At 57.3% G+C, this 8,214-nt stretch overlaps 1 protein-coding gene across 1 annotated transcript; it reads left to right on the top strand.

Annotated features, from left to right (window-relative positions):
* The first annotated feature begins 4,692 nt into the window (after positions 1–4,692).
* Positions 4,693–7,055, top strand: EMD (emerin). Its single transcript, XM_049872752.1, has 6 exons — positions 4,693–5,011; positions 5,122–5,229; positions 5,374–5,451; positions 5,659–5,792; positions 6,243–6,289; positions 6,394–7,055. Exons 1-6 carry the CDS (start codon positions 4,930–4,932, stop codon positions 6,713–6,715), a joined length of 771 nt encoding a protein of 256 aa, XP_049728709.1. The 5' UTR covers positions 4,693–4,929; the 3' UTR covers positions 6,716–7,055.
* The last annotated feature ends 1,159 nt before the right edge of the window (positions 7,056–8,214 follow it).

The raw sequence follows: 8,214 nt of genomic DNA on the forward strand, positions 1-8,214 counted from the left end.
CCCCCGGCCCATCCCACCTGATTAGATGCAGTCCCCAAGCCTGGGAATGAGCAGCCTGTCTGTGATCAGAGTGGGCACAGCCACACCCTGGCATAGCCATGCTCCTTCCTGTTCTGTGTGCCTGTGCTTGCCTGATAGCTTCAGATGTAAATCAAATGTCACTTCCTTGGGGAAGGTCACGTAAAACAGTATTTTTTAACATGTTTGCCCACAAACTGCAGTAAGAACCACATTTTACATCCTTAGCCAATGTATGTGCGCACACACACACACAAACTGAATGAAACAAAATGACTTGCAAAACGAGAGTTTCCCTTACTACCTACAAAGCACTCTGATATTTTCTATTCTACTCTACTTCCTCAGAAAAGGAGAAAGGAAGGGAGGAAGGGAGAAAAGAAGGGAGGGAGGAAGGAAGGAAGGGAGAAATGGGGAAGGAAGGAGGAAGGTCGGAAAGAAAAAAGGGAGGAAGGGGGAAGGAGGGAAAGAAGTGAGGAAGGAAGGAGGGGAGGAAGGAAAGGGGAAAGATAGGAAGGAAGGGAGAAAATGGGGAAGGAGGAAAGGAAGGATAGAAGGAAAGAAGGAAGGGAGGATAGAAGGAAAAAAGGATGGCAGGAAGAGGGGAAGAAACGGACAACAGGGAGGGAGGGTGTAAGGAACGAAATAGTTCAGGCACCACCTGCTGAATTAAGTTGCTGATTTACAGTTTGGGAAGCACTGATAAAGAGGCACTGATGGCCCTACTGGTCTTGCTGTCTTGGCTAGCTCTGCTTTCAAAGACCTTTCACACCTTGACCCTTACTGGGTGCTTTCTAACAGTGCCAGGGGTTCCCTCTCCTCCTGCCCCCTCTGGTGGGAGCGCCCCCAGCTGGGGAGGGCAGTGGGTTATCTTCACATGATAGGTGAGGGACCTGGACTTGGAGATGGGAACTCACAGACCGAGGAGGGGGCTGTGCTGGGGCTCACAGCCAAGGCGGTCCGTGGTTCATCAAGGAGGGAAACCACATGCCTTTCTGCAGCTGCGCTCCAAGCCAGGGGTACAATAGGTGGAGGGAGCACTAAGGAGGCAGTGGTTTCTTAGCAGTGTTCGGGACTGCCACCTCCGTGTGAAATCAACTACTGCCCCTCTCCCCCACCACACACACAAAACACATGCAGCAGCTCTGTCTCTTCTTTCAGGTCTGGGCGGAATAAATGTTTGTACAGCACCAGGTGTCCTTCGGTTGAAGATACAGGGAAACTACCAAAGTCAGCTGCATTCCTCCCACCAGTCATCCCAACAGTACCAAGATAAACTGACCTGTTCCAAGGTTGGAACACAACACTTTCCTTGAGAGACCTTTAGTCAACTAACCAGTGTTTTAATATTGGTTGTGACAGTGTTCAACATATCAATTGTCTCGCAACTTTTGTAACCATTGGAGCAATGTTTCAAAACATTTGAAAACTAGTTAAAACCCAAAGGAGCTTTAATACCCTTGAAGAGAAAAGTGTCTTTTAGCACTAAAAAAAAATCCTTATCTTAAAGAGAAACTTAGTAGCTCAGTGATCAATGGTTTGCTTGTACATGGATGCTGAGAAATGTATTTATGGTGATATATTTTTCTCCATTTTAACTTCTGATCTTGCTGGGATTCCAAGTTGTACAATCCACTGTTTAGAAGCCATTCTCCATCCTTAAAGGAGAGACTCATTTTTCTTATTCTTGCCTTAGAATCGCGGCTTCCACAGCCCATTACCCCCGCTGCACTGGCTGCTTTTTGTGACCTCTGTCTGCAATCCCTTTTCCAATTGTCCACCAGAGAAATTTGTCTTTTTCAAGGCTCAGTTCCAGTGTCTCCTTTGCCTGTCCTTCCCAGGACCAGCTCCTGGGAACAGTTTTCCCTCCTTGAGAGCTCTGAGGCTGGGCCGTGGAGCACCAGATGCTGGCTGAAGAAATGTTTCATGAATGAACTATTGGACTCGAGGTTCCGGACCCCACTCTATGTGATGGAGGTGCAGAGGGCATCCTAGCTCGGATGGTCAAGGCCTGACCTAGTGTCTGGTGGTCTGGGATGGAGCTGCACGGCCATGGGTGACCATCCACAGTTCAGCTTCCTGGTGCCCTCTGTGGCGGGACCTCATAGTGAGGACAAAAGGGGGGGGGACATAGGAGGCAGAGTGCTGAGGCAGGTGCAAGGGGGTGGTGTTCCCTGGGGAGAAGGCAAACCTAGAATTCCTTGACCTCATAAGGAAACAGCTTGCATCAGTATGGGGAGGGGTGGCACGGGGGAAGACTGAGCAGGCTGTAAGGGAAGCCAGAACCAGCATCTCTGGGAGAGGGGCCAGCATTGCAGAAAGGCTGAGAGGGGCTGGGATCTGATCTTGCCAAAACTCAAGATTCCACGAGGCTGCCTTTGCCCAGCTCACAGCCCAAACGGCCACCTCCTCCCCTGCCCAGCCCATGGCTCTCCCCTCTGTATAGGGCAATGTAGTGTCTTCAGGGACTCCAATGCTACTTGTCACAGTTGAGACAGAGCAGGGCCCCACCTTGATTCTAAAACTTGGGCAACAGCAACTCTTCGGAAGGGTCTTTGTCTTTGGTCAAACCATGGTCTCTCCTCTGGCCACTCCCCACGTGTATACCTCTTCCCCACCCTGAGCAAACCTCCCTGGAGAGCTGGTCTGCGGCCCGCACCAGCTGACCAGAGCCCCCTCTCTTTTCTTCTCCCCCCCACATGAGACTTGGGGCTAGCTCCTCTCATCCACTCCAGGGAGAGCCCACCAGGCAGCCCCACACTCCATGAGACTGGCTTTGTCTGAGCATGACTACCACCTCTTTCCTGCTCTCCAAGAGACAGCACTTTTCCTACCAAAGCCTTGCCTCCTCCTAGCCATACTCCACCTTACATCCACTGCCTGCCCTGGTTTGCTCCGCTCAGCCCCCATGTTTGCCCTGGCCTCTGTCTCCTTTGGCCACTCCTGCAGTGCCTGCATGTGAAAGCTGGACAGTGAATAAGGAAGACTGAAGAAGAGTTGACGCCTTTGAATTGTGGTGTTGGCGAAGAATATCGAATATACCATGGACTGCCAAAAGAACGAACAAATCTGTCTTGGAAGAAGTGCAGCCTAAATGGTCCTCAGAGGCAAGGATGGTGAGACTGCGTCTTACATACTTTGGACATGTCAGGAGGGATGAGTCCCTGGAGAAAGACATCATGCTTGGCAATGTACAGGGTCAGCGGAAAAGAGGAAGACCCTCAACGAGGTGGATTGACACAGTGGCTGCAACAATGAGCTCAAGCATAACAACGATTTTAAGGATGGTGCAGGACCAGGCAGTGTTTTGTTCTGTTGTGAATAGGGTCGCTATGGGTCGGAACCGACTCGACGGCACCTAACAACAACAACAGCAGTGCCACAGTACCCAAAGCCGCTCACACCCCAGTGCTCACAGCCTGCCAAGTCTTCTTTGAGGCTCCCCTCCCCCAGCAGGCCCCTCTGGTTCTGGAAGGCTACCCCCATCCCTCCTGGGGGGCACTCAGCTCAGGGGTCATTCCACCAGGAGAGCAAACCTCCCCCTCCTCCCCGTCTGGTCCCCCAGGTGGGTGGTGTGGTGCGGTGGGCTGGCTCACTGTCCCCACTCGCATCACGCCTTGTCCTTTGCCAGCGCTCATTGGCACTCCTGGCCCCTTACAAGGCTGGCTGGGAATTCCTGGAGCGCCTGCCGCTGCCCTCCTGGTCCAGTGCCCCATTTCCTCCTCAGGCGGGCGGGAAGGCAGGGAGAGGGTGGTGGGCAGCGGGCAGCACAGGTGCAGAGGCCAGGGGCCGGCAGACTCGCCAGGCCAGCGGGGACAGGGGCCTGGGAGGTGGCTGGCCTGTGGGCTGGGCCGCCGACCAGCCGTGACTCCCTCGTGTTCTCCACGCAGAGGGCTTGAAGAGAGCCTGGCCCTTACTGAGCACCCAGGCCCTGAAACCGGGAAGGGGTGCAGGGATCCGGGCGGGGGATCCAGGCGTCTCGGCCCCACGTGACTCGGGGGGTGCACCTCTTCCCGGACGCCCCGGCCCCGCCCCGCCCCGCCCCCACATCTCGGCCGGTTTCTGCCGGTTCGGCTTGCCCGCAGGGCCCGCCCCTCTACATCTAGTCAGAGCAAGGCAGCGCGTAACGTGTTTGTTCACCAGCCCCGCCCCTCTCCGGGCGCTCAGCCGCCCCGCTATAGGCCCTGGGGGCTTTTCAGCTGGGTGGCTTGTGTACAGGCTCCGCCCTTCTGTCACGTCTAGACCGACACCGAATACGCCAGCATATAACGTCGTCGTTCGCCAGCGCCGCCCGGCTCGCACCGCCCGGAGGATTTCCGCCGGTTAGGCTCGCTCACTAGGCCCCGCCCCTCCCTATGCCGTAGCCCGAACACGCCGGCGTCCGACTTCCTTGCTCGCTAGCCCCGCCCCTTTCCGGGGCGCGCAGCCCTTCCCCGTTCCCACTTCCAGACGTGTCTGAGCTGCTTCGGCAGACTCTCAGGTCCCGCCCCTCTGCCACCTCTAGCCCTATCCCGCTCCTTTTTGGCGTTATTGTTCACCAGCCCCGCCCCGCTCCGCAACCAAGTCCCGCCCGGTTCTGCCGCTTTGACTGGCGTGCGGGCCCCGCCCCCTCCTGCCTCTGGCCCAATCGCGCGCGTTTGTGACGTCTTGGTTCACCAGCCCAGCCCCGCGCCGCCTAGCTCCACGTCCAGACCGGTCTGCGCCGGCTGCGCTCTGGCGGCCTGTTCTCCCGCCGCGCGCGCATTCTCGGCGCCGGCGGTGCCCGCGGCCGTGACGTGATCGCGCGGCCGCTGCTCAGGCGCCCTCGCAGCCTCCTCCCCCGCCGCGCCCCGAGGCAGCCTTTGCTCAGCGTCGCCGGGCCGGCCTGCCCTCAGGCCTTCGCCGCTGCTCGGGCTCCGTGCCGGCAGCGCCATGGACGACTACGCGGTTCTGTCGGACGCGGAGCTGGTCGCCATGCTACGCCAGTACAACATCCCGCACGGACCCGTCGTGGGTACGCGGAGCAGCGGCGCGGGCGGGCGGCCGGGCGGGCGGCCGGGCGGGCGGCCACCTTCCGCGGCCCCGCGGCCCTGATCCGCCGCCACGCGCTCTGTGTTTGGCCAGGCTCCACTCGCAAGCTCTATGAGAAGAAGATCTTCGAGTACGAGACCCAGAGGCGGAGACTTTCGCCCCCGAACTCGTCCGCCTCCTCGTTCTCCTATGGGTTCTCGGGTGAGGGCCCCTCCGGTCCACCACCGGAGACCAGGGCGGACGGGGTCGCGAGGGTGTGGCAGGGGCACCAAGCGGGAGGCACCTGGCAGAAGGGAGAGGAAGTCCAAGGGCAAACGGTCCCGTTTCCCTCTCTCGATCGCACAGATTTGGATTCAACATCTGAGGACTCGGATAAGTACGATCTGCCCAAGAAAGAGGATGCCTTACTATACCAGAGCAAGGGTAAGACAGGTAGAGGAGGGGCGGGCCGCCACCTAACTTCTCTGTCATAGAGCCTGGTTTCGGGGAGAACCTGAGACTTCGACCCCCACCGCCCCTCACCAGCCCTAGAGGGGAGGAGATACGGTTGTCATAGACACGAAATGGGAGCAGGTTAGGGGGAGACAGATGCAATGCCAGCTCTGCCACCACTGCACCCCTCTCCCCAAGGCTCTAATGATGACTACTATGAGGAGAGCTACTTGCACACCAGGACTTATGGGGAGCCTGAGTCAGTGGGCACATCCAAGAACTTTCGGGAGCCCATGGCTTCGCTCTCAGATGCTGAAAGTTTTCGCCGTCAGGTGAGCTGGCCATTAGGTACCCCAGGCACCTTTGATGCAGGTAGAAACTGAGGTGACCAGATCTGGGTTTCGATCAACCAGTTGGGACTCCTGGGTGGAAGTGGTGGCTCCTTGCAGGTTCCCAGGGGCTCACAGGCCTCCGGGGAGAAGTAGGCTACACAGTGCCCTACTTTGGGCAAGGGGATCCCGAAACTGGAGCACACTTTAGCCCATGGTGCACCCTGGCCTGGGATCTAGGTTGGAACTCTGAGAGTCCTGGGGGAGGAAGGAGGGTACTAGGGCTTAGACAGCCAGGACAGTCACTGAGCAAGTGGCAAGGCCCCTTGGACAAAAGGCCAGGAGTCTAGGAAGGGTCTGGAGGGACAGAGTGGGCTGGCTGGGGGAATTTGGACTTGGGTGACGGGGTCCTGCCAGCCTTGCCAGCCAGTCTCCTCCCCCTCTCTTCTTTAGATGCGTGAAGACAATCTTTTCACTTCCGAAGAGGAGGGCAAGGATAGGTAAGTCGTTGAGCGTGGCCTATACTGACAGATGGCCAGGGATAAGGGCTGGTTCTGGTCACCAGCTCTCCTGGCCTACCTGCCTGCTCCCTCTTTTGCCTCAGGGAATGTCCCTCGTATGCCAGGGACAGTGCCTACCAGAGCATCGCGTACTACCGCCCCATCTCGAGCATCTCCAGGGGTACCCTGGGCCAACCCTATTATCCTACCACCTCCTCCACCTCCTCCACCTCCTCATCTTCATATTCTCCACCTTCGTGGCTCGCCCGCCGTGCCATCCGGCCAGAAAAGCAGGTCCCGGGAGCCAGTCTGAGTCAGGACCGCCAGGTCCCTCTCTGGGGCCAGTTGCTCCTGTTCGTGGTCTTTGCTGCCTTCCTAGTCTTCGTTTACTATTCGATGCAGGCAGAGGATGGCAACCCCTTCTAGGTGGATCCCTGAGGGCCTGGCCTCTGAGCCAGCCCTTCTCAGAAGTTCTGGCTCCACTGCCATAGTGTTCTGCTGGGGGCGGGGGGTGGGGCTAACCTGTGTGTTCCAGCTGGGCTGGGCCTGGCCCAGATCAGTGCTTTGACCCCTGCCTCATCCTGCCAGGGAGGCAGCAGGCCTTCCCCCAGAGCCTGCTTCTCTCTGCCTTTAGGGCTCTGGGCAGGCACAACCCTGCTCCTTCAGAGAATACTGTCGTTGTCACCATGCATGCCTCCTGTTCAGCATAACCTTCAGGGTGAGGGATTAGCGGAAGGCAGCCTGACTTGGTTTTTTGTGAACACACAATAAAAAGACTTTATTTTTAACGTGTTGGCTCTTTCTCTTTTGGGAGCGGGTCTGGCAGGGCCTCCAGGATCTTGGTGTGAAGGGTCGCTATCAGATGTTGGGTTCTGACTTGGTCTTGGGGCTGGGCTCGAATGCCGCCCAGGAGTACCGTACGTGTGTGTTTCGTCCCCCGGCTCATTCCCTCACGCCTCTATACTTATCCAGCCCTCCCGCACAAGATGTGTGGAGCACCCTCCTGGAAGTGCAAAGCTGGATGCACAAGGCTAGCTGTGGGCGGTTTATCTGGGCAAAGCAGACGCCAGCTTAAATGCCAAGGGCAGGACACGGGTGTCTCGCTGGGAGACTATCTCCCAGTTACTGGGAATGACTTGAGGAAAGGCTTGCATACTCTGAGGTGCCTCTTCCTCCCTAGGCAACAGGCCGTCACTTCTCTAGATTCTTACACTAATCCCAGGTTTTCCCCCATGGGTGTGAGTTTCACAGTTTTCAAAGTTTACCAATATTTTAACAGAGGGTGCTAAGGAAACCCAGACCAGAACTCCCACTTGATTCCCTGCACGTGGGCTCTGTGCTGCCATGACAGCAGAAAGGCACACAGGTGCTGCTGTCCAGTCCCCCGGGCTGGCCCTGAGGGGGTGGGTCCCTGGCATCCGCCCCTCTGGGTCTTTAATCAGCTCCTTGCTGTGGGCAGTGGGACTTGGCTGGCCCTGGGCCTGTCACCCGGGACAGCCCCCATGCAGCACCCACATGGGTACACCCACAGGCTCTGCACCTTCCGGGCTCCCGGCCTGTCTACAGCCACGTGGCAAGTTCATGGTAGAGGTGGGACTAGGACCCCTTCCTGGCTCCTGGTCATTTCTCTTTGCTGCATACTACTCGCTCCACATTTTTTGGTGCTCTTAAAAGTAATATGTGGTTATTGTACCTTGAAAACATGGAGAAAAAAATGAGAGACGTTAACTGCTGATAATTTTATGATCTCATGCAGCATCAACCTCTGTTTTGGCTCAACCTACTCCCACTGGCTCCTCCCCCAGTACCCAGCACCCACAGGTCAGATGTCCTGAGCCCGCAATGCAACGAACTGAATGGTGGCCCTGCATCCGGGGCTGAGACCTGGACTGTGTGGCAGGTGGTGGGCACAGGCCAGGAGTGCT

The sequence above is a fragment of the Elephas maximus genome, chromosome X, assembly GCF_024166365.1.
Source record: "Elephas maximus indicus isolate mEleMax1 chromosome X, mEleMax1 primary haplotype, whole genome shotgun sequence".
NCBI classification, from domain to species: Eukaryota; Metazoa; Chordata; class Mammalia; order Proboscidea; family Elephantidae; genus Elephas; species Elephas maximus.

What these genes read in the sequence shown, in the direction of transcription:
- EMD (XM_049872752.1), top strand. Translation starts at nt 4,930, where the DNA reads ATGGACGACTACGCGGTTCTGTCGGACGCGGAGCTGGTCGCCATGCTA. An exon ending in GTTCTCCTATGGGTTCTCGG is followed by an intron (nt 5,230 to 5,373) that starts GTGAGGGCCCCT and finishes TCGATCGCACAG; the next exon opens with ATTTGGATTCAACATCTGAG. An exon ending in CTTACTATACCAGAGCAAGG is followed by an intron (nt 5,452 to 5,658) that starts GTAAGACAGGTA and finishes CCTCTCCCCAAG; the next exon opens with GCTCTAATGATGACTACTAT.